Here is a 25,214-nt window from a genome sequence, read left to right as displayed (position 1 = left end):
TGAAAGATTTACTGTAACATTTCTTTAACCCTAATGAAAAAAACAACTGACATCTGTCCTGTTTAACCAGTTAGATAGAATAATTATGCAAATAAATGTCATCTTTTCAAAAACTCCAATCATTTATTTTTTTGAGATAGTAATCCAAGCCCTTGAAAATCCATGTAAATTCCTATTTCAGACACTATACCTACATGTGCATGTGCATGTAAAGCAACACTGAAAATCCAGGAGATAACTATCATTACTTGTGGGACACGTCAAAAGCCCCACTGAAATCACTGACAGCTTTTCTTCTCAAGTGAGTGAGCTTTGGACTACACCTTGAAATAACAATCCCCTGGAACTGAAATTTAGGCTTTGTGTCCAACTTTTACAGAACTTTTACTGAATTGTATATACAGAAATGATAAATATATGTAGCTACCATCACTTTAATGTCCAAATATTCCTAAAAATTGTTTTTTGTTTAATCACATTTTAGATAGTTGGAAAGCAATTTAAGATGGAACTCTTGAATGTAAGTGAATGCCATCCAGTAAACAGTACAGGACACAGAGAGACGTATTTGATTGGGGACCTACGACTTAGTTTGGAAATAGTTTCATAGAAATAGGAAGTTTCTCTACTGTACTTACAGTGGGACCTTTTGGTCCAGGGAATCCAATGTTGCCAGGCTCACCTCTATTGCCAGCTGGACCAATTGGTCCAACTCTACCATCTGCACCAGGGAAACCCTAGAAAAATAAATAATACATGTTGAATGGCTGGGGTAATTTAGTTGGTTCTGAGAGTTCAGTTTTAGGAGAGAAGTGTACTGACAGGAAGCAAATGCCATTTAACTTTTAAACACTGTTTATACATCACATGCACCTGCATTCCTCCCTTTTTCTCCTTTTTATAGAGCTGTGAATTTCTTCTTCCTCTCCCAGAACATAGTCCTGATCTAAGACCCACAGAAATGAATGGCAAGTGTTTTATTGATCTTCTGAGTAATATGGTAGTAAAGTCTTACTGGTTTTACATAGTCATATTAGACCTCAGTGTTGAGACCGTTGCTTCTTAAATCTTAGTTTATGCTTATGCTTTGCATGCACTGGAAAAACAGAATTAAAATCAGAGTACTTACAACAGGACCTTCCTTGCCAGCAGGGCCTGGGCTTCCAGGCTGACCTGGGAGGCCCTAAGAAAGGAAAGATTTCATGTCTTTAGAAGGCGTCCAACATTTAATCAGCTTTTTTACACACACGTACACACACAGATGCCAAGTTGTTGATATACATTGTGGAAACAGGGCTGCATGTCCTATTAAGTTTACATCTAAACTGAAGTTCAGTTGGGTGGTGTGTGCCTCCATGTGGCTGAAAATGACTGACAGGTAAGTACCCGTTTCACTCAAACTCATTTAGGCTCTACTTTAATAGAGAGTTTGAAGATGCTTAATAGTTCACACATGCATTGAAAGCTTCACTTCATGGGAGGTGGGATAGGAAGGGAAAGAATAGATTAAAGAGGACAAAAGTCATTGACATAGAAATAGTCTGGCTGGATCTAGCACCACCGAAGTAGATGGCTGTTTTCAGTGAAATCATGAGCAAAATAAAATTGAAAGAATTGAGATCAGCCATCTCACATTATCTCATATTTTAATAGAGTTTGCTCTTCTTTTAGTTAGTTACAGAGGACACACTACAATTGTGATCTTAATGATCACATTGTGTAAATAATCATAAGCAGAACCCCTCTTGTAAGTCAGTGCAGTAGCCAGTATAAGTGAATACTGCTCCATGATCAAGGCAGTAAGATGCTACCACATACAAAAGAAAGGAATTTCAATTAACATTTTGATGCTGCTTAATCATTTCCTCACGGGTATTTTTTCCATGGACTGATGGAAATCCCCTAACTGTGGTTAGCAGAGACTTTTTTTGCAGTTGGAGTTCTGAATAATTTTATCCCCCCAAATGCAAGCGATTTTCTTTTTGCACAGTTCAAACTTACTCTTGGACCCATAAGACCAGGCTCACCAGGACGGCCACCATCACCATTAGGACCCTTAGCACCAACAGGACCACTAGCACCACGGTTACCAGCAGGTCCCTATCAAAATAAATACACAAAATTAGGCAGAGGTAGCAAAAAGCACCATGTGTCTGTATATAAAAAGATGGTTTGGAAATAGTGACTCTGGGAGAAGTCTTACCATGACACCAGCTCTGCCATCAGCTCCAGGGAGACCACGAGATCCAGGCACACCCTGCAAGTGAACACAAAACAAATCAAGAAAGGGAAAGAGAAACCTATTCCTGTAAGGTGGATAACACTTATTAAATTTCAGCTCTTCAAGCAGGTATACTGACTATAACATAAGTGCAGCTCTAAGCATTCACAATACACATTTGCAATGAGCAGTGAAGAAATCTCTCACTTTAAACTCTAACCTGCTTTAGGAGAGCATTTTCAGTGTTCAGTGTAATTTAACAGTTGGTGTGGCCAACAGCTAGGATTCCACAACCTGGCAGGTAGCGTTTCACCTTCACTTCTCTGCAGAGCATTACTAGCTTATCTGACTCTGCACAACCTACATGAGGTGCAATACTGAATCCTGATCTCGATCAAAAAAATGGTGGAAACACTGCCTTTATTTCCTAGCCTTTTCCACTGAATTCCTGCTCCTGCATGAAGCCACATGCCTCCTGAAAGTCACTGCATTATCTCCTCCCCCAGCAAAACAGGTGCTAGACATCCATGAAGACACTGAATTGAAACCTTTGTCACACTATTTGTGAGCCAATTATCTCTTTCAAGCAGTTAAATCCCATCATGAAGGTTTATAGAGAAATCAATAATGATTCACTAAATGGATACACATCACAATGGATAATACAAAGCAACCTATAATTAATTCAGGGATAAGATAGCAAACAACATTAATGCAAAGCAAAAACAGGATTGTTCCCAACTAATCAAAAGGCTCAGAATGGCAAGTGAGCTTTGCCTAGCTGCAATAACACGCATTTAATGACTTTAAATTATTTAAATTGCCTTTGTCTAGCAAAGCCTAGCTTTGTTTCTTCTTTCCTTTTTGTTTCTACTTCCGGAACATGAAAAGAGAACTTACTCTCAGACCAGCAGGGCCAGGGGGACCAGCAGAGCCAGGTTCGCCATTGCTGCCTCTCTTGCCTTCCTCACCGCTTGGACCAGGAGGGCCGGGAGGGCCAGCCGCACCCTATTTCAACCAAACAGAGAAAAAGAAGAAATCAGATGCTGTGTTGCAGGTATTATGAGGCTTTATTCATTGAAACAACACTCACACATTGCCATACTTACAGGCTCACCCTTGTTACCGCTTTCTCCCTTGGCACCAGCAGGGCCTGGTTCACCCTAGAGTCCAACATAAAAGAGATCACAGAATTACATGCCATTCTAAGAATCTTTTTCTACCTGTACAGCTTTCATGAATCAAAAATATCTTTCATCATCCAATGTCATGCCTGTCTCTATTCTGATAGATGGTCTATGAATGTAACTTTATTTTTGGCCTAATGGGCATGAAAACGAACATGTTAAAGATGTCTAGAAATGACAGTAATGGAAGTATGAAGTGTTCAGGGCTGGTTCCTCCACTGAGGATACCCCCTAAGGGCCTGATTGTGAGACTGCTGTCACATCTCTTGATAGCATCAACATGGACAGAGCTTAATAGTTCTTGCACTCAAAGGGAGTACAGAGTTAACCTCCTCAGTCTCAGTGTAACACAAATGAGCTACAATGCCTAATTATAGTGAAGCCCTAATTACAGTGAAGCAATCAAAGTGTCTGCATTAAATGCAAAAATATATCTAGAGGAAATCTTTTACAATGATGGACACTGTGTCCAGCTTTCAAATGAAGACATGCAACAGAGAAAGTCACTTACAACAAGTCCTCTAGCACCACTTGGACCAGCGGGGCCAGGAGGACCAGGAATACCACGGGGACCAGGCAGACCAGGAGCACCAGCAACACCAGGAAGACCCTGTCCAACAGAGGGAGAAAATGTATGGTGAGCTCATTATCTTTTCTGTTGCATTTTTTTTTTTTTAATTTAAAACAAACAAGTGGAAGTATGGCTGTACTTACAGCTGCACCTTTAGCCCCAGGAAGACCATTAGCACCAGGGTTGCCCTAGTAAGGCAGAAAAAATGATACTGGTTAATTCAGAGTCTCAAATGCACCATTCAACAATGAAGACTAGCAAGCTACTCACTGGAGGGCCAACAGGACCGCTGGAACCAGGAAGTCCAATCTCTCCTCTTGGACCAGCAGGACCACTAGGGCCAACATTACCAGCAGGTCCAATTTCACCCTGTTTGAGAAAAGGATAAAGCTCTCTATCAGTATGCACAACGTTAGGGCAATAGCAAAACAATCCTTTATTTGCCTGACATTAAGAACACAATACAATACAAGTCCCTGTTTCAGAGACCAGGGAACCAAAGGACTGAGAGCCTTTATTGGATTTCGAAGGCACTGAAGCCCAGGTAGACCCCATTGAAGCTGATGGTTAACATGAGAACAACAGATTATCAGCATATCTGTGTTATTATCAAGAATTACACATCAGGTTGACCTAGAAAATTCGGATTAAGATTGCAGTCTTATCTGCAGCCATGTGTCACCAGCAGTGGCCTAAGATGCCTTTCAGTGTTTGAGACCTAACTGACTATTATCTTGCATCTTAAGCTGCAATTTGAACTGATGCAAAGTGCAAAATGTTGGCTGATCAGAGTACTGTGGAACAGTGCTCACAGTAGTGTAAATGATAGGGGAAACTGTTCTAGGTACCACTCTCAGAACTTTGTGTTCACTTAGTCTATTACAAAAGCCTAAACTGAATATAATGACAACTTCTAATGAGAAATTCTGTAAGTATCCAGAGTCCACACCCTGGATATGTAGGTGGTTTTCTCTTGAAATTGCTTGCTGTAACCACACTGACATCTGTATCAGAACAGATTTCATGATTTCCAGAAGTCTTGGTTTTTCAGAATAACCATCAGAATAACAAATTTTCCTCATCTTCCATGCAGTTAATATAAAGAGGTCTAGCAAACAATATTCTATCTTACTATAAAGGGAGATCAGGATAAGAATTTTGTCTATTGTGACACAGAATTTGTGTACACGTGTTAAGGATGAAAAACGGTATCACACTACATGTGAGTGTACGCAGCTCTTCTGGACAAATAGTGAAATTTGTAAATGCAGTGTATGGACACTTGCCTAAAATCTTATGGACAATTTCAGTAAAATTCAAAATAATGAGCCTTGCCCAGGTAAAAATGCTAAGATCTGAGCAATAAACTGAATTATGTAGTCCACAAGAGCAAAATGGCATTGCCCTAAACCTGGAAAGTTTGAACGCAGTTTCTGCATCGTAACTTCAAGAATTCAGGTTAGAAGGAGCCTGAAACTCAACTGCAGCTCCTTTGCCCTCTACTACTTATTTAAAGTGACAAAAACTGCTACTTCGCTTATTTGTCATGATCCACGTCATCTTTCAAAGGTGCATAAAACAGCAGCACCACATCGGATGCAGTGAAAAAATTAGGTTATATGTCTTACTGAGCCTGTCTAGCATCAGTCCTCTGAGTCAGCTCCCACCTAACTCATTAACAACTACAGCTCCCAGCCATGACTTGCTGGCTGTGCAGGCCTCCTGAGCTTTTTTCTACATGTTGTTTTGGATGTAGAACTGCATCTGTCACACAAGACAGTACAGTCACTTCTGGAATAGAATGGGACCTGGATCCCAAAGTAAAATCTTTCTTCTGGACATATAACATGGTAAATAACTTGTTAACACCTCAGTATGTGTGTGTATCAGCTGTGAAATTAACCGCTGTATTTGTTATTAACATTCATATATCAAGTTCCCCAAGTACTGTAGGAGTTCATGCTCATTCTGATCTGTAACAGTTTGATAAGACAGCACTCCCACTTCGAAGAGGGTGTATTTTTGTTGCCTGTCAATACTAGTAACTATATTTTACATTCATCCTATCAGTAGAAGGAGATATTCATACCTTAGCACCAGGAGCACCTGGGAAGCCTGGAGGACCAGCAGCACCAATAGGGCCCTATGAAACCAAGGGGAAGCATATGAGTAAATGCATTCTGTGATTACACAAATACCTTGCTTGCTCAAGTAAACAGATTCTTTTAAATGCACATTTAGACATTTCTGCACATTACCACTTCAGAACATTGGTTGCCTTTTGCAACTCCAAATGGACAGATTTGGTTCACTACAAACAGTTGATAGCATGGTCAATGGTGAAAAACATTTGTAGTGCAGTTAAAAAAGTGTAAGTTAAGCAATGACTGGTAAAACCTTGCCTTGAGGGCAAACACCTGAGAAAGAATAAAACAGAGGATGGGCTGAGACAGGCATCTGCGAGGAGAGATGTCTTGCTGTACAGTCCCAAGATGGATGAAGGAGAGCACTGCACCCTGCAACTGCAGTTCTTAGGTGGCTCTTTCCAACACATTTACTGTGCAGGGACAACTGTGTACACTTTCACAGCAGTAATTGTTCTGGCCTATCACAAGAGCTCATTGTCCTTCAGCATTTGTCCTTCCTCACACATCAAAGAGGATTGGTGAGATCTCTGCACCACTTTACAAGCCAGTGCTTGACCAAACTTTTAATTAAGTCAGTAAGAATGTTTACTAGAATTTGGATCAAGCATAACAGCTGCCGAGGGCAGGAGTTGATTCTAAGGTGTGAACAGATTAGCAATCTTGATTTATAAACAGAATAATTTTTGAGGCAGCAGGTATGGACAGCCACAGTGCCCTTTCATGTCAGCTTGCCAAGGACCTTCTACTGAACGTAGCAACTGTTGTGAAATTTGATTGTGATAGGACAAGTTTCCTAGCATACAGTAGCCAGACACCAGAAGAGGAGATACATTGATGGATTCATAGCCTTTGTTATTCTTTAATGTACAAAAATACAAAGGGATAGTTTTTCTTTGATTATTAATGAAATATCCAACTCATTCATAGCTATCGGAGATTGACATCTGCTTTTGTGAGCTCACATCTTTGAATTATAAATACCTTAGTTCTAAGGAATTCAAATGGGTCAGCCTATATGGCAAATAGGAATTGGCTTTTGACATTCTATAACCTACTGTGGTCAACTGGGTACCTGGCATTCTCACTGGTTTTGCACAAAGAAAATGAGACTAATTGCCCTGTAAAATATGTATGAAAATATCAACTTTCTGAATTTCCATTATAGTGACTCTTTACATTTTAAATTCCTAGAGGAATGAGAATTTAACGGTATTTTTGTTCTAGTTTAAAAAAAATTGCTTTACAGAATGTTTGCAGCATCATAACTTAAGTATATGTAAAATAACTTCACTGGCATAGACACAGTGACCCAATGCAAACCCCTGCTACTACAGGTTGTCTGTTTGTCTGTTTTAAATGCCTAATGATGTATGTTTTTAAATACTGTGTGGGGGAATTGAAGTGAAACTCATACTTCTGTAAACATTCTGTTTTGCTGAAGCATGACAGATATTTGCTGTGATGAGGAGTATTAAAATCAACTTCTGGCAAAGTAGACAGGACCAAGTTTGGCTTCATCATTGACCCACATTTTGAAGGCAAGAAGGAAGAACTATTCTGGGCTATTCCTGATTTTTAGATCTGGGATGATTATTGTTCTGTTACACTAGTGCAACTGAGGATTCTGTTCGTCAGCTGTTTCCCTGTACGCTGGTGTCAATGAGAGAGTATTTTGTCCCTTTGACAAAGATGTGTTTAATATAAAACATGAGGATATTGTCTGCAATGGGCTTATACTGTTGCTTATCAGACTATCACAGAAAAAGACCTGTGTTAAAAACATCCACAGAATCAACTTCTCTGAAGCCTGAAAAGTCCTATATAAAGGGAGTAATGGACATAAGGCCAGGTTGTAAAAGATCAAGAACGAAACTTACAGCAGGTCCAGTGGGGCCAGCACTGCCATCACTTCCACGAGCACCCTGTGAGCAGAGAACACGGTAAGTAGAAACTGGAAAGAGATTCAAAGATCAGAGAAAGCCACAATAAGCGGCTGTTCATGACTACAAACAGGCAGATAGAAAGCCACTTACAGCTGGTCCAGGGGCACCTATTCTTCCTCTCTCACCAGGGAGACCACGAGCACCCTGAAAGAAAAATTAAATTCATTTATACCTGTTCACTATATATATATATATATATATATATACACACACACACTTCTGCTAAGTCACTATATGAAGAAGGGTGCAGCCAGACAATTCTATTCCATATATTCATAGATTATTACATTAGAACATCTAGCTAGCTAGATTGTCACTGATGGTAACTGGTCAAAACATTGGCTGAGCCATATCTATCAAATTTTTGAAAGCAGTACTAAATACTTACAGGTTGTCCTGGGGTACCATTTTCACCAGGGGCACCAGGTTCTCCCTAAGAAAGAAGAAAATTCACAGATTTAAATTACTCATAGGATTCCTTGGACAGACAGCACAACACCATTGAAAGAGATACTCAATTGCTGTATTCTACTGTCCTTGTCTTCTGTAGCACTCACATCACCACGCAGAATAACAGCACGTCATCTCCTAAGGATGCAGAGGCAATGACTGTCCCTTTATATACTGGAACATGGCAAGTTGAAATCACCTTAGAAGAGGAGGCCCACAGCAAGTTGCTTCACTTGCCAATCTCTGCTTTCTTTATCCCCTTTCTTTATTCTGTGATATTTATTCTGTAGCACCCATCTAAGAGATAAGGCCTAAATAATCAACTAACAATTCAAAGCAAATGGCAGGTTTATTTAGCTAGAGGAGAAAGAGAATGATACTTTATTTTGCCTTAGGTTATGGTGACAAAGTTCCTAACCTGTGCTGTCAAACATCTGGAAATACAACAAATATCTGAGGTAGACCCTTAAGACCAGTACTACTGATATGAGTGACAGACACTAAAATATGATTTATCTCCCTTTAGGACTAAGCTCTCAACAAGCCCACAGATGGTCTAGACTGGCCTATAATGACAGGATCTGTCCTAGAGCACTGGTATCCTGAACATATCTGAATTCACCCAGTCTTAAGTGTTGCAAACTCCAGAAGTTTTTGCTTTAATCACAGTTATGAGTACCCTTGATTCATTATACTTGTTTTCCAGTCAAATTAGCACTCTTACTAATACCTATTTCTTTGTTTATTTATTTACTTTATCTGCTTTTAATCTCCAAGACCAGAGAAGTGATTGTTATCTCATTCCCAAACTTTTTCTGAAGGTTAAGTTGCACTGATATGGGAAATCGCTACAATACAATTAATAACTCTATAAACAAGTAGGTCTAAGCTTTTGGAAACAAGCAATAATGAGAATTAGTACTTGACCTTTTCACTGTTACATTACAAGTTCTTGAATACAAATCTACCATGAATAAGTCAGCAGCATTAATGTTTCCTACAACCCAACAGTGCAGTAGTGTTTAAGAACACCGCCATTAGATACTGAAGCGGAATAGGAGAGATGAAGAAATTAAGAGAGAAGAGTTTGCCAAACATGTTTCTAGACCATGTTTAAAAATACTTTAAGCAGAGTGTTCAAATATACACCAAGCTGAGGAAGGTAAAAAGGAAAAAGACTGAAGATCAAGTAACCTTAACTCAGAAGAGCACTGCATTTATCCAAAGTTTTAGAAGGAAACCTTAAAATAAAGCAACATATCTGAATTTTCTAGAGAAGTGAGATATTCTGATTTCAGTGTGCTTTAGAGAAAAACCCCGATTACATTCCATAGAAAAGCAGAGAAAGCCAGCTATTAGCAGCCCAGTTCTGCAGCTCTTACTCATTAAAAGTAATTTATTCACTAAGGGCTTAAGAATAAGGCCCCAACATGACTTCTCACGTTGAGGTGCAAGTATTTGTCTTACATGGATCTATTGACTTCTTTATCATTGCTACTGAGCAACGTTCAATGACAACATGAAAGATCAATTGGAGAGGACTTCATATATATTTCCCTAGAAAGAGCTAAAAATGCACCCTACATTTACAGATTTCATCTTTACCTTGGTGCCAGGAGTACCAGGTTGTCCTTTTTGACCATCCAGACCATTGTGTCCCTATATTGAGTAGAAAAAAATACTAAGTATTTTCTCAGTAACTGTTACACACAAACTCAGTCTTAAAAGGTAAAATTCTTTCCATACAAAATGATTTTCTAATATAATCTTACAAGTTTTTTTTAAAGCATTCTCTTTTGCCAAGCGATATTAAAAACTTCAAAGATATTGAAGCATTTAGAATATATACTCTCAACTTTGAAGGGATTTCCAGGTGTTTTCAGGATGTTGAAGTTTTGTCAGTTTTAACTATTCAGAGAAAAGGTATGTACAGACTCACCCTAATTCCCTTAAAGCCAGGCAGACCAGGAGTTCCAGGGAAACCACGAGCACCCTAAAAACACAGAGCATGAATGATTATCTCATGTTTTATACGGCAGTTAAAAAGAAAGAAAAAGCATCAGTCTTTCATTAAAATTAGTGAGTATATTGGGGTCATGATCATTCAAGTGAGGACCCACAATCATTCAAATGAGGATCGCAGTCCACTCCCAAACCTCCCAGCATCAGATGTGTTCAAAGACTAAAAATAATTAACCTGATTTTCCAGTTCTGTATCCCAGAAATTTCACAAATTAGCCTGTGATAACACAGCTATTTTAAGTTTCTATGCCAAGGTACCTGCTCACCACCTATGCAGCTCCTCACTATGTTACCTCTATTACTCTTGCTTTACTGGGGGGTAAGAAGGTGGGGGACAGGGAACAAAAGAAAGACATAACTATATGATAGCCCTGAAGGTAAGAACTACAATGGAGATATTGAAATTAATCCACATAAGGAATATTGATGAATTGTTTATGGGGTGCAATTCAGAAATGTCATTAGGTTTCATTGCTAAAAGCACTGTTTTATATACCAGACAGTAGATCAATACTTACTTGAGGGCCAGCAACACCCCTTTCACCAGGTCTTCCAGGTTTGCCAGGGTGACCCTAAAAATGCAGTAAAAATGCACTGAGAGGAAAGCTCATTTTACAAAAGAACATCTTTTTTTTTTTAAGAAGAAAAGACATTAGCAAAGCTTTTCCTTTTTGGTAGACAGAGCTTGTTAGCTTCCCTTTTCCCGTTTTCAGAAAGCTAAATAATGTATTTGGAGAGATTTTAAAGTTATCTATTTTTCTGTACATTTCCAACAGACAGCATCTTTTGTACTATTAAATAAATTTTCAGGGTCTTATTTATTCTATCGGATAATAAAGAACAATATAAAAATGATGGCCAATAGAATGCTTAGTTTAACAATAATCTAATGTTCGAGTTGAATCATAACCCTCAAAGAGAAAAAGTTTTAATAACAACTTACATCTTCACCAGCCTTTCCTGGAGGACCAGGGGGACCACGAGGACCTTGGGGACCCTGTTAAAGATAGATTAAGTATTACTTCGAGCACCTTTCTTCAGGTTAGTCTCTTCCCTGGTTTCTCAGTAGAGTTTGGTCATAGCTGGAGCATGAACTGAATCAAGGTACTTCCATCCTAATTGCCTTTGCACTTCATGAGTTTCCAATTGGAAGGAGTCTGAATCTGAATGTTCAGCTGTTTCTGTAACAGGATCAAGCAATTCTAACATTCAAGAACAAGCATATGGATAGGATTAACAGGCCTAAGCATTACAGGCCTATCTTTGCATCTTATTTCTAACGCTCAGTGTCTGTACGGGAAACCTGTACTTACTGTTTGACCAGGTTCACCAGGCTCACCAGGAACACCCTGAAAACCAGGAGGACCCTAGAAGAGAATGGAGATTGTTAGTGTTTGAACTGGCTATTTTATAGGTATGTCTAAATCCTACTACTGACTAATACATTGAGTGTACTTACAGGGGGTCCAGATGCTCCAGGTGGGCCTCTAGGTCCCATTAAACCCTAGGGAGGAAAAACAAATATTGTTTTGTTTGTTTAAAATCATTATTACCTAAACTCATCTATAACACCAGTTCCTGGTATTCCTAAAACCTTGGTAAAGGCAACAGTTTTCATTGTGCAATGTCCAAATGAAATTTGAGGAAATTAAGAGATCTGCATAGGCAGTCCAAATACAAACAAATCTGAAGCCAGTGAGACGATTTAAGAATGTACCATTATGGCTGAGAACCTTTTGATTAGGCTTCTTATTCTATTCTGGCTCATTAACAAGTGCTTTCACACAGTGGCTTAGTCCTCTATGTACCCATTTCTTCCCTGTGCATGAACTTCCAGAGTTTAAAGACAGTCATAACACATTAAGAAGGGTTGTGTTTTGGGCCTGTCCATTTTATCATAGTTTTCAGGAATAGATATTGGAGAAAAGGATCATTAAAATAATAGAGAGGAAAAAATGAAAACAAATGTATGCAAATGGCAGTGTTACCATGAACCATGAGGTTCACACGTCATTTTGAAAAATCAATTTCCTCTTACAAATATTGAGCACACATCTATTTCAAATAATGATCTAACTCTATTTAATTATTTCAATTTGCTTGTTTTTGACTAATTTCTCTTCATTTCACCTCCACAATAAGTCACTAATATACTCTCATTAGCTGATTTTAGAGATTTATATACAACTTGAAAAATTTGGTCAAAAATCACTCCCAAAAGGGATTTTTCCATAGATTAGTGCACTTCCTTAACAGCCATCTTAAGCTTTACTAAGCAGGCAAACAACTTTAAACTGAAATTTAATTTAACCTTCTGTTGTCCAAATGGATGTTTCATGAGACGTTTTCAACAGAAGCTATTATACTTTTATCTGCTTTTAAGATTTCATTGGGAACCCTGTTAGGTTTTTCTCATTACAAGGGGACTAACAGTTTTTCAATGGCTTATATACCATTCCAATGAGACTGAATAAGTTTTCTCAAGGAGAATAAATGTATATTCATTACAGGCATTAACTTATGGAAGCTAATGCAATCATATGGCTATAACAGTATGCACTAATTCTAGGAAAAAAAACAACAGTTACTGGACAGTCTGAATCATATGTGCTGCATAAGCCCTGTGAATCTTTTCAGAAATTATATTCCATAACTGTTTGTCCCTGCTCTTCTGTGTTCCCAATCTCTCACATTTTCTTTATGGAACTTAATGCCTCACAGAAGATAGAACTTACTGCTTTTGCTGTCAATGAATCCTCATTGAGTCAACAACTGGAGCTTTTAGAAATGGTGACATGCCATATAAATCCTCATCTACATTTTCTAATTTATTGTCAGACACCGAAGGCCAAACTTGACTAAAATAATCCCGTTTTCTTATATTAAGGATCTCAACGAATGCCAATGTATTTTCAAAAATTAATCTGATGATATACTACTTTCAGGAATGGAAAAAAGTATTTGACCCAGAATATGACCCAGACTAATCCTTGGCAGCCTTCATCCTGCTGTTCACCCATCAGATGCATTGTCTGTGATGTCAACGTGTGTGATGAATTTAACCCATAATCTGCTATCTACATGCACTGAAAAATACCTGCTATCATCAGGAAGATTTAGAAATTCATGTAGAGAGGCAGAAGACTCATGAAATGTCCATTTGAAAATAGTATACTGGGAAAGATTCCTCCTCAGAATAACTTCATAGTAGCAAGTGCTAGCTTTTTCACTTGCTCAGAACCAAATGTAGTGGCCAGTGTTCTGCCAAACCTGTACAATACCAGCATGCCAAAAGGGTTGTCCAGAAGGGTTGTCCAGCCATGCAAGATAAAACGGTCACTGACTGGAGCTGAGATACTGAGTTACGTTCTAGATCTGTCTGCTTTAGAAAGCATCTCTACAATTGACCTCATTCCTACAATACAAACTTCTTCTGTCTCAGAGGTAAAGTAATACTGTACCAAAGCAGATGTTCCATCATTGGTTAATGAGATTCACAGAAGTGTGATCAACAGACAGAATTAAAGCTCGAGACCTACTTGTGCTATATTCAAGTTGAAGATACAGTCCTCAGACTTATTTCTAGCACTTCACATTGTGCTATGTCGAAGGATCAGTTTACAATCTGACTTAATATATGATCAAAACACTGATTTTAAAACTATGCTTTGAATTAATACAGCTGGATTAGACTCAAAAAGAAAGTGCGAAATACATGTTTATGCAAGTTACCAAGTGTTAAATCTTATACTTACCATAGGTCCTGGGCCAAAGTCAGCCGCTTTAGATGGATCATATTGAGCAGCGAAATTCTGTGGGCGACAAAAATTTGAAATTAAAGCACTAACTTTTTTTCTTTAACAAGTATTGATAGTTATCATTCTATATGCAACTGTCATTTGACTTGCTATATGATATGTTAAAGGAACATACTTAAAACTCAGTAAACATGGCCCATTTATATTTGCTTCTTTCCAGAAAGACTTTATTTCACCAGGAAGACCCTTTTACACTTTGGCCTCAAATATCTACCCAGTAGTGAGAGAGGCACTGCAACAGCCTGAACTGAAAATTAAGGATGTAGACTTGGTGCCCATTAAAAATTGAAAACATTCCTGAATCTCTCAAATCATTCTGCTTAATTTCTAATGAGGGTAGTTTTGCATACATTTTACCACATTACTTAAGCAAAATTCACAGCCCAGCCCCGACAAATTATTGGATGAGGTGGGCCCTTCAGCTTTAAAGAGATCTGAAGAGCATGCCGCCTCAGAAACACTGCACTGGATTTCTGATCTTTTATTATGTAAGTCTTGTAGATAAATATACCTCTTGCTTTGTAGCATATATTTTCACTAAAACAGAGGAGATCTATGCAATACAACCAACAATCTTATTCTTGCTTGTTTCATTAGTCTATTAAAATAATAGAAATTAACAAAAACAGTTTTTTGTTTGCTAATAGGAAAATAAATTATTGCTGTACATATTGAGGGCAAGAGTCCGTTCAAGAGGATTTACTACACTTGCTAAAAAGACACTGTTTAATGTCTTTATGTTCCCAGCCCAAGCCTATGTCAAACAAAGAGTTAAAACAAGCATTTGACAGAGCATACATGATGGACACTTCTGCAGAAAGTGTGTACATGACAATCCACTTGTGTTCTGCAGCATTCGTGTGGATAGATGAAAAATTCTAAAGGAAAAGAGGTACTGACGTTTAATTATGGACTTCTAGCTTAAGGGTAGTTTTCTCAAGCTTATTCCAGTACAGCTGCTTTCTCTTGAACACAACAGCGAAGTACTGTTTCTTTCATCCATCCACTTAACAGCACAGGTTTCCTTTAGTTGACTCCTAATCCATATATATTATGTTAGCACAGATCTAATTAACGGGGTTGATTTGCTCCTCTGCATAAGTCCCTGTTGCACATAGAATCCAAAGTTCCTGAGGAAATCCTAAGGAGTGTTTCACTGGAACTGGGACCACAAGCTTCATGCCGACTCTAGTGGTCGGCATGATCTTCTCTCCAGAGTATGCTTCCTCTACTCTCCAGCAGAATGTCAGTGTTTTCCAGCAAATATACATTTAGCCTTTGGATGTCATGAAGCTCTGATTATCAGTTTCAGTAACATAAAATTTGGATGCCTTACTCCGCCAAGACCTGGAGGACCAGGGGGGCCTGGAGGACCTGGTAGACCGTCTTCACCATCTCTGCCTGGTGGACCTGGTGGACCCTACAGGCAAAAGGAGGGTTATAACGCGAACATTAGAAGTAGCTCATAAAACCTCTAAAGTGATGAATTTATTAACAACTGGGAACCTACAGCACATACTGCAGCACTGCTGTACATGCAGTTTCAAAGTATGTCCAACTTCAGAAAATAAGCACAGCCTGAATTTACATTGCCTTGCCACTCCTCCATCAGATACGCACTGTAGTTTCATATTTGAGAAGATTTACGAGGGTAATATTGCACTATGCTACCAAAGCACAACCTCCAGATTGAGAAGTTTCATTTCAAGCAACTAAAGCTTGGACATGAACCCCGGGTGACCCATGCAGACCTACACAGCTTCTGTTTGTGAGAGCCAAAAAATTTCTGACAAGCCGAGGACTGGCAGGTCAGTCTTACTGCTATGAACTAACATATATCCAGAAAAAGTCAAAGGCCAGTTTTTAATCAACCTGGATTATCTGCTGCTATAATCACAAATTTGATGACAATGGAACAGTACTTTTCTACAGGTTTTTGGTTCCTTTTGGTACCGCCACTTTGCTATCACTGTCATAACCACTCCTACAACAGCTTGAAGGGATATGTTCAGTCCAGAATATTTGCTCTAACATTCTATCATCCTCAACACACAAAGCTGATCAAGGTTTGCCATCACAGTATTTGAGGTGAGGCATTTCATTTGGTCTAAATGAAATCCGTAATAAAAATCTTAAGGATTCCTAAAGGGACAGGATTAGGCTTGTTGTCTTCAGGATAAAGCATGTATCTTACTTCATTAAACAGATGTAGATAGTGGCAGCCTAAAGCAAATATCAGCTAAGGATGTGAATTTCAGAATACAACTCTATAAAAAGCAGCAGTGATGCAGAAGTAAATCAGAAAAGCAAATATCAACAATATGAACATTACAATTAAATACAATTTCATTATAACATTATAATTAAATTATCATACTAACTGTCTTAATCTACGGTTACATTTAAAACTGCCTTTAACAGCACAACGTCTGCTCTGACTAACAAGATGTAGATGACAAATGCCTAGCTGCCAAGAGGAGAGCTTTTTCAAGCCACCTTTGGAGGTACAGGTATTGAATGATCCTCTAGGCTACCTTTGTCTATTTGGGTTTGATGTAGAGAGCTTATCTTTACACCATCCTGTTCAAAGACTATGTCTTTACATGACAACTTTCTCTTTTGCATTTTGTGTCCAGTGCACCGTGTCCAGTACAAGAAGTCGTAAAAAAAAAGTTTGCAACCATCATCTGGAGTGCTAGGCTGTTCTCCGAACCAAAATCACATCTGATTAGGTACAATGACCATAAGTAGGTTGGGGTGGTATTGCCAGTGGCAGCATCGGTACATAGAAAACTTGATTTCTTTTTAACGAAATTGTACCTGTAGAAGCTTGCATGTATAATCACTTGATCTGTCATTAATGCCTACACTGATTTTTTTTCCATACTGATTTTCCTACAACTGTTCAAAGACCACAAATAAATAAGCGTCAATCTAATTCCTTACCCTTTCTCCCTGTGGCCCTTTGTCTCCTCTGGGGCCCTGCTGGAAGAAAAGAGAACTTAATGAGTTACCATGGAAATTTTCCAGGACGATACAGAGAAAGAGATACATTAAAAATAATTAGTGTTCATGAAAAAAGAGAAAGAAGACTGCATATAGAGGTCCTGTACCTATTTCCATGGTATATTGTTTTTTCTTCAATACGCTATTGAAAACAGATTAGTCACTATGATCACTATGTCAGTCAAAGTATCACTGCACAGTCCACAGAAGTACTTACACAGTTTGTTTTATACTCATCTGAATAACTGGCTCTAATTTAACAACAGTGACTTTTAGAAATAAAATGGAATCTATTTAGCCTTTTAGACCAGTATGGATATTAGTGTACGGTTCAATTCATGAAACCTTTCTAAAGGAAATCTTGTTGAACAAGAATCCTTCCTTGAGGCAGTTTTGTTCTTGGTATGCTTAGTTCTGCTCTTGGATAAAGCAGGTTAAATCCAAAATTTGAATTTACCATGGTGTTAACATGTTGCACCCACTATTCCCTCCTTTTTATGTCCAACTCATCTCAGTGAACACTGAAAATGATTTAGTCAATATTCTGTCAAACATTCCACAAAATATTACTCTGCCTGGGAATATTTGATGTCATCTACATTTCCACGAAAGAAAAATGAAAATGCTTACCCTTCGCCCTGCAGGTGCCTGGAAGAAATAAAGCAGAGAATTAAAAAAGATACAAGTTATCCCAATATTTTAAACTAAACAAATGTACAAATTTAGGCTCATCTTCTTACAACTCTGTAATTTATGTCGGTACAATATATGTAAGTATACCCTATGCTTTTTAAATTACTAGGAAGGCTAAGAGTTTATTATCTAGTGAAAATATATGCGCCTACATAAGAACATTCTATTGAAGACTGTCAATTTTATACTTACTAAAACCTACAAATATAACATAAATGGAAGTCACACCTGAGTTCTTTCATAATCCTTCTGTGCAATGCAATTTAGCCTCGAAGACTGGCCTTAAAGTACAGTCATCTCCAATCCACACTGCCAGGTATAATGTCCGAACACCACTGCTCAGTTATTTTTCTCCTCATGATCTTTACACCTACGAAGGCAGTCTCTTAAAAAGGCCAGCCCACTTGAGAAATTGGGGTGGGTACATTTCCATGCAGTCCCTTCAGGATTTAATTGGTACCTTTCCATGGCCACCTTGGGAATTAAGGTTAGTAAATAATACTGCCCTGAAAGGGTAGCCTAGCCTGTTAATTGAAGTTGAATATTATATATTAGATGAAAAATAATCATACTGACCTCACTCACATCTGTAGAAAGAAGGGAAAGGAAAAAAAAGATAATTAGATTGTGGATTCAATGGTTTTAAAAGGTTGACATTTCAGTATTTTAAATAAAAATGTATTTTTTTTAAAGCAAAAAACATTTTCTTAATGCAATTTCTCTCTCTTAATGTGATTATCTTAAACTGTAAGGACTCGCAAGTGTGATCACTATATATTCCAAGTCAAAACAGATTTGCTAATAAAATAAAGCAAGTAATTTGGTTGATACATAAAAAGACAGGTATTTTCTATAAGCCTGTTGTAAATACACTTAAAAATATCTCCCTGGAAAGAAATACATGTGTTTTCATGTATGTGTACATGCAACAGATTACTAAAGCCGGGCATGATGACACATGTGAAGTCATTAATTGGAAGCCACAACTTTAGGTTTTAATATAGATGGCCCCTTGCACTTTTTATGGGGAACGGTTCTACTCAAATGGACCCATTTCTAAAATGTAAAATGCCATTGTGTAACCAGAATAGCTTGAAGCTATTATCCACCAAATAGCAAGAAACTCTATTTCTGTATGTTACTTCCTTCTAAGTATGCTCTTGTTAATTAGATGCAGAAATCAACTTTTAAAATCTGTTTTCCAAAGTTCAAGCAGTGAATGATTTGGTTTTGGCTGAAACTTACCATGGTAAAGGATGTCTTTCACCACACTTCAATGCCAACAATCTGACATTTTACTAACAGGTTGTTGGGTGTGGCGTGCCCGTCCCCCACAAAAAGTGTCCCTTTGGGGGTGCTTGATGGCACTGAGTTCAAATGGTTCACACAGTACAGCATGAAGTGGTGTGGGGATGTGTGATGATGCGCAGAACATCATCAAGCTCCAGAACAGCGAGTGGGCAGAATACCGATGGCAACTCAATATAAAAGTTCAGAAAGCGGCTGTCTGCGGGCGCTGGTGACACGGAAGACCCCGCTGTGTTATCTGGGGAAAGGGCAGGGGCTGTGGGGACGTCGGGCTTCTCGCCCGGGCCTCTCAGCCCCTGCCGCCGGCCCTCAGCGGCCTGCCGAGGGCGCTGCTGCCGCCGCCCGCCACAGGGGGAGGGAACGGGCCGGGGGCCAGGCCTCAGAAGGGGCTCCCCGTGCTCGCCTCGGGCCTCGGCTACCGGGCTGAGGAAGCCTCGGCGCCGGCAGCGGGGGGCATTGGGGGGGCAGCCGGCGTCCCCCCGGCGGCTCTGCTGCCCCCTTCAGCTAAGCGCGGAGCCTCCCCGCCGCCCTCGGGCCGCCTTCCCCCCTCGGCGGGCGGCTTAAAGCGTGCGGGGAGCCCCGGGGAGGGGCCGTGCGGTGCCCCCCGTCGGCTCGGCGGGGCCGGCTCGGGACGCTCTCCGCTTCGCCTCCAGGGGGCGCGGCGGCGGCGGCCCGCGGGGAGCCGCGGAGGGAGGGGGGGGGGCCGAGACCCCGCTCCCGTCTCGCCGGGGCTTTAAGCATCTGCTCTCCTTTGGATGCGAGTTTTTTTTTTTTTTTTTCGCCCTTTTCTTTCCTTTTTTTTTTTTTTTTTTTCTGTTTTTCCTTTCCTTTTCTTTTTCTCTTTTCTTTTTTTTTTTTCGGAGGGGCTCCTTGGGCTGATTTTACCTCCTTGGGCTTTTGCCATCCTTTGCTAATTCTGGAAGGAAAATATACCCTAACCAGGCTAGACCCTGCCCTGGGACGGAGGTGGCACTGCTACCAGATGCTCTCCGGGGCGCCGAAAGCTGCCGCTCGGCACTCGCCGCCCCGCGGGCTGCCGTCGGCGGGGAGCACGGCGGGCACAGAGCGCGGAGAGCCGGCCAGCCGCCGCCCCCTGCCACCACCCCGGCCACGAACACGCCGAAAGCAACTTACGTTGGCTCGTCGCTAGGCACGAAGTTACTGCGAGCAGCAACACAATCCGCGTATCCACAAAGCTGAGCATGTCTACACGCTAGACATGCAGACTCCTTGTGCCGCAGAGTCCCCCCGGTCGGTGGCTAGCTATTACCTGCGGGACGCAGGCATACAGTCCCGAGAAGTTACCCCCCGACCTCCGCACACCCCCGCTGCCCGGCACGCTCAGTGACCCCGGCCCCGCTCCGCCCTACTTATACCGCAGGAGGGTCCCGGCGCCGCGAGCCGCCGCTGCCGCCGCAGCCAATGGGCGCGGGGCGGGCGCGGGCCCCGCGCGGCTCCCAGGGCCGTCACGTGCCCCGGGGTCGGCGGGGAGGGGTGGGGGGGGCGAGGAGGCGGCCGGCAGGGAGGGAGGCAGGGAGGGAGGGAGGCGGCCACGCTAAATTGGTTCCATGCTTTGAGGACGTGGACACTTTGAGGCTTTCGGAAGGAAAATCTGACTCGCCGTCTGATTTTTTTTTTTTATTTTTTTTTTTCAAGACGTCCCCCGCCCCTCGCCCTGATTTTTTTTATTTTATTTTTTTTTTCCCTGGGCTGCGCGGCCCCCGGGGGCGCTCCGAGGGCTTTCAAAGCGGGAGCTGTCCAGGGCCTGGTGGGGAGGCACCGGGGGCGGGCTGCCTGCCCTGCCCCTGCTCACCCCCGTCGAGCCGCCCGGCCCCTCGCATCCCCTCGCCCTCCGCATCCCCTCGCCGGCAGCGCCACGGCAGAGCCCCCCTCGCTCTCCCTCCCTTCCCCGTGTCCGCCGGGTTCCCCCTCCCGGCTTCGCAGCCGCCCCGGCAGCGTGCGGAGGTCCCCGTGGGGGGAGCAGCCCGGGGTGCCCCGCAGCCGCTGTCCCCAGCGCCGCCCGGCTGTGGGGGCACGGACGGGGCACGGAGCCCCAGGGCGGCTCTCCGCGGCCGGGGGAGGGAGGGAGGGCTCCCAGCTTGCCACGTCTGTCCGGTAGCGGGCTGCTGCCGTCGTGGGGTGTGGGTGTATGGGGAGGGGGAAAGGGGGGGGTCTGCCCCGACCGCCCCACAGCGCTCGGGGAGGTAGGGGCGGCTGAGAGGAGCCGCCCGCGTTGCCCCTGGGGGTGGCAGGGCCCCGTCCTCCCTCCCCGGGCTGCAGTCACTCGGGGTCGCCCACCGCGGCCCCGCCGGCCGCTGGCCCCCGCGGCTGAGGGGAGCTGACGTGGTGCCGCCGGCCGGGCCAAGCCGCAGCCAGCCCGCCCGCCCCCGGCCCGCCTCCCCGCCCAGGGGCTCCTCAGAGCAGGCGGCCGTCCCCCGCCCCGGCCCCCTCCGCTCGCTGAGGGGAGTCCCGGGAAGAGGCGAAGGCGAAGGGGAGCTCGGCGGCGGGGGAGTGGGCCCCCTCGGTCGGGGCGGGCTCCGCTTCCCTCCCCCGGCCCCTCGCCCAGCAGGCGGGTCCCGCTCGGGGCAAGGCTCCGCGCTGCCGGGGCGAAGGGGGGCCGCTCTCCCTCGGCCTGTCCTCGGGGAGGTGCCGGGGCGTACCCGGCCCTCCTCTGGAAACTGCCTCGGTTACAAGGAGCGTGGGGGCTCTGTTCGGGGTGTCCGTCTGAGGGGGCAACCCGCTGGGGTTGTTTCCCGGGGCGCAGCCCGGTGCCGAGATGAGCCCGCGGGGCCCCGGCCGGGCTGAGGACGCCTTTGGGTACCTGGCTGGCAGCTGCCACGAGTGCTGGTGAAATGTGTGACAAACGTGGAATTTAACCCTACCTCGGGCTAAAAAGCGGCATCGGCAGAAGGTGGTGGTCCAGCAAAGTATGTCTGGCCACAAAACGGGAGCCCAACAAGTGATGGTACCAACGCTGTAATAAAAGTATACCACATAAACAGCACATGTGTACTCTTTCAGATCGTATCATGTCGATGGTATCATTTTAAATAGGATTTAAAACTGAGCTGGGCAGCAAAGTTAACTACTTCAAAGTTTGTACCAACATAAATCTACAATAGCCCACTGAGCTTCCAAACAAGTTGAAATAATGATTGAAATTAGACCCAAAGCGCTGAGGCTGGAGTCCAAGAATGAGTGTTTCCTGACACCTCTGCTTCCACCGAATAGCAGGGTTTTTAAGACTTGTCCCTTGAAATCAATCATTTGACTCTATAGGAGTTTTTCTTCATTTCATCTTCAAATTAATTTAGTCTCTGTTGCACCAACAGAACGTTCATCATCTGCTTATAATAATATTTAGAGTATTTTGTGATGAAATCTGTTCTAATTGCATATGCATAATGTCAGGCAACTACTGCTTGCCTACTTAAATGCATGCTTTCAAGAAATGATAGCCCTTCTCTACTAATGGAATTCTCTTGGGGGTGCAACACTGTGGATACATGTCCTGACCAAACTGAACTAAACCATCATTTCCCTCCCTCCTTCCCCTCACATTTTACACAGGAAAGACAAGCCCCCAGCTCCCCCCAAAAGGAAGAACACCCCTCAGACACAGATTTTCAACCGCCTCTTCTTCTACCATGAAGTGAATAGGTGAGGGAGAGAGAGAGACAGAAGCTCAGCAATGCATGAAAGCTCTTGAGATGATCAACTACGGTTCCTAACCTTCATAAGATATGTTTTTGGTGTGCTCCAACCATTTCAGGATTGGAGCATGTAGGTCAGTATGCCCTTGTTTAGAAAAAAAAATAGAGATGGAGATAAAGAATAATAATTCATTGGTATGGCTCTTTTCCTTTGACTACAGGTTTCTGTCAAAACCCTACCATGCTGAAAAACCCATTAGTGAAATTCTGTAGGACTGGCAGCTTTGACATAACAATCTTGGATGTATACTTGACCTTCAGAACCCGTGGAGCCTTTGGTCACTTTGTTCACTAGTACACATCCATTGTCTTTTTCCGTATTTTTGAAGAAAGAAGAATCCCTTTTTGTCTCTACCATCAGCACTGATTCAAACAACACTAAATGAGTTTAGGGTAAGTGACAAAGGCCTGTTATGCTGGGTATCTTTATTATAAAGATACTGTCACAGCTTCCATTGTGAAGGTAGGTTACATTGCTCACCTACTCTGTCTAAGCAAGCAAAAGTCTTATTAGAAACTTCAGAAAAAAATCAAAGTATATATATAAAAAAAATGTGCTCACTGAATTTGGACCTATAGTGTGAACTTGGAGAATATATTTCCTCAAACTGCAATTACTGCAAATGTTTGCTGTCATGCAGGTATCTTCACTAGTACAAGAACTCTAAATTAACAGAAGTAACGTGACAGCTTCTGGAGCCATTAGCATAACAGAAATGATTTGATCAGCCAACTTTAACAAGGAAACATCTGAGAACTCATTTTCTCTTTAAATCGTATTTATTTAAAGGAAATATTTCACACTGAAGCCAGTAATGCCTACGGCACAATTTAAACTGAAACCAATGATAATAAAAAAATAACCCTTGGAAAATCTGATGTTAAGTCAAGCTTTGAAAGAGATGACGCTCCAGGTGATGTCAAAGTAGATTTATTTCTTGTAATTTTGAACAATTCATTAGAATGCAGACCTAAAATTCCAAAAGCTGTAACAGTTTTTAATACACTGGGAAGCATTTGCCTTGCTTACTCCTTTAAAACTTATCAGTCATCCATCCATCCATCCATCCATCCATCCATCCATCCATCCATCCACCCAAAGAGTCTAATACTCTTTGGCCAGTAGCATAGTACAAGAACACATGGAGCAATGCTAGAGCTCAGAGAACGAATCTACATCTTTTTAGGCTCTTGCCAAACCTCATACCCCAAGATGGGTAGTCGGGTTTGGCATGCTCTCAGAACCCAGTTCTCCTCAGGCTGATATGAATGGGACAGCCAAAGTATTTGTAATTGTTGCAAATAGTTATTGATTTCTCTGCTTCTATTTCAATGCAAAGCTTCACACATTCGTTCAGATAATGGATACATGCCCAACTATATAGCAGTAAAGGCTGAGCAAGAAAGCTACATAGGGGAAGTAGTTTCCCAGTGATACTCCTTTTAGTGGTGGGGATGGTTAAGCGACACAATCTGTCTCTAGTGCAGTGCTCTCGTCTTTCTTTTGTAGGATACATGGAGATATGAGTGTCTATACAAATTAATGCAGCACAAAGCTGAACCCTGGATAGATTCTACTTGGTGTCTGCTTTGTAGACATATTAGCTTAATTAGATCTAGCTTGAGTGAAGGTGCTTATGACTCTGTACTTCACATCTTAGCAAGGTGCAGTCAGTATCTTGCTCTGAATAACAAGGAGAAAAGAATCTCTGTCGGTGGAGAAAACACAGAAATGGTACAGCACATCCCCCTCCCTGCAATTTGTTGTTTCATGTTGCTTTTTTATTCCTGACGGCTTAGTCAAAACAAAACAAAACAAAATAAAGTAAAACAGTTGTGCTAAATCCTTATAGGAACAGCCAGAGGAGAGATGAGAGAGTGCAAGGAACTTCCACCAGCCCTCTGCACACTGTGTTGAAGGACCAGGTACACAAAGCCTCTGTGGTCAGGACGCTGCTCCCTTGTAGGACTAGAGATATACAGAAGTCTAAGAGCATGGCACAGGTACATAAAAGGAGTCTGTACTGGTCCATGGACCAGCATTTAGGAGTCTGTACAGTGCCACTGAAAGGTATGGAAGAGTCATAGCCATTGACTCTTGATACTTCCTAGATATTCTAAGACAGTTCTTTCAT

General features: G+C 42.0%; 1 protein-coding gene across 2 annotated transcripts in view; it reads right to left on the bottom strand.

The window, feature by feature from the left end:
• Positions 1 to 20,726, bottom strand: part of COL1A2 (collagen type I alpha 2 chain) — a 37,014-nt gene extending 16,288 nt beyond the window's left edge. The window contains exons 1-25 of one of the 2 annotated variants that reach the window (XM_040549604.1): positions 20,501 to 20,726; positions 18,635 to 18,645; positions 17,996 to 18,013; positions 17,306 to 17,344; positions 15,696 to 15,779; positions 14,297 to 14,353; positions 12,001 to 12,045; positions 11,855 to 11,908; positions 11,485 to 11,538; positions 11,060 to 11,113; positions 10,459 to 10,512; positions 10,125 to 10,178; positions 8,458 to 8,502; positions 8,160 to 8,213; positions 8,004 to 8,048; positions 6,069 to 6,122; positions 4,250 to 4,348; positions 4,123 to 4,167; positions 3,920 to 4,018; positions 3,331 to 3,384; positions 3,122 to 3,229; positions 2,204 to 2,257; positions 2,002 to 2,100; positions 1,130 to 1,183; positions 639 to 737 (exon numbers count right to left, since the gene is read on the bottom strand). In XM_040549604.1, coding sequence (XP_040405538.1) covers positions 639 to 737; positions 1,130 to 1,183; positions 2,002 to 2,100; positions 2,204 to 2,257; positions 3,122 to 3,229; positions 3,331 to 3,384; positions 3,920 to 4,018; positions 4,123 to 4,167; positions 4,250 to 4,348; positions 6,069 to 6,122; positions 8,004 to 8,048; positions 8,160 to 8,213; positions 8,458 to 8,502; positions 10,125 to 10,178; positions 10,459 to 10,512; positions 11,060 to 11,113; positions 11,485 to 11,538; positions 11,855 to 11,908; positions 12,001 to 12,045; positions 14,297 to 14,353; positions 15,696 to 15,779; positions 17,306 to 17,344; positions 17,996 to 18,013; positions 18,635 to 18,645; positions 20,501 to 20,570 — 1,503 coding nt within the window. In that variant the 5' untranslated portion in view covers positions 20,571 to 20,726. The remainder of the gene's footprint in view (positions 1 to 638; positions 738 to 1,129; positions 1,184 to 2,001; positions 2,101 to 2,203; positions 2,258 to 3,121; positions 3,230 to 3,330; positions 3,385 to 3,919; positions 4,019 to 4,122; positions 4,168 to 4,249; positions 4,349 to 6,068; positions 6,123 to 8,003; positions 8,049 to 8,159; positions 8,214 to 8,457; positions 8,503 to 10,124; positions 10,179 to 10,458; positions 10,513 to 11,059; positions 11,114 to 11,484; positions 11,539 to 11,854; positions 11,909 to 12,000; positions 12,046 to 14,296; positions 14,354 to 15,695; positions 15,780 to 17,305; positions 17,345 to 17,995; positions 18,014 to 18,634; positions 18,646 to 20,500) is intronic. The other variant, XM_040549605.1, reaches the window with a different exon arrangement.
• Positions 20,727 to 25,214: the final 4,488 nt, after the last annotated feature.

This window comes from Cygnus olor, chromosome 2, assembly GCF_009769625.2.
Source record: "Cygnus olor isolate bCygOlo1 chromosome 2, bCygOlo1.pri.v2, whole genome shotgun sequence".
Classification (NCBI taxonomy): Eukaryota; Metazoa; Chordata; class Aves; order Anseriformes; family Anatidae; genus Cygnus; species Cygnus olor.
This window is presented reverse-complemented; position numbering and strand designations above follow the sequence as displayed.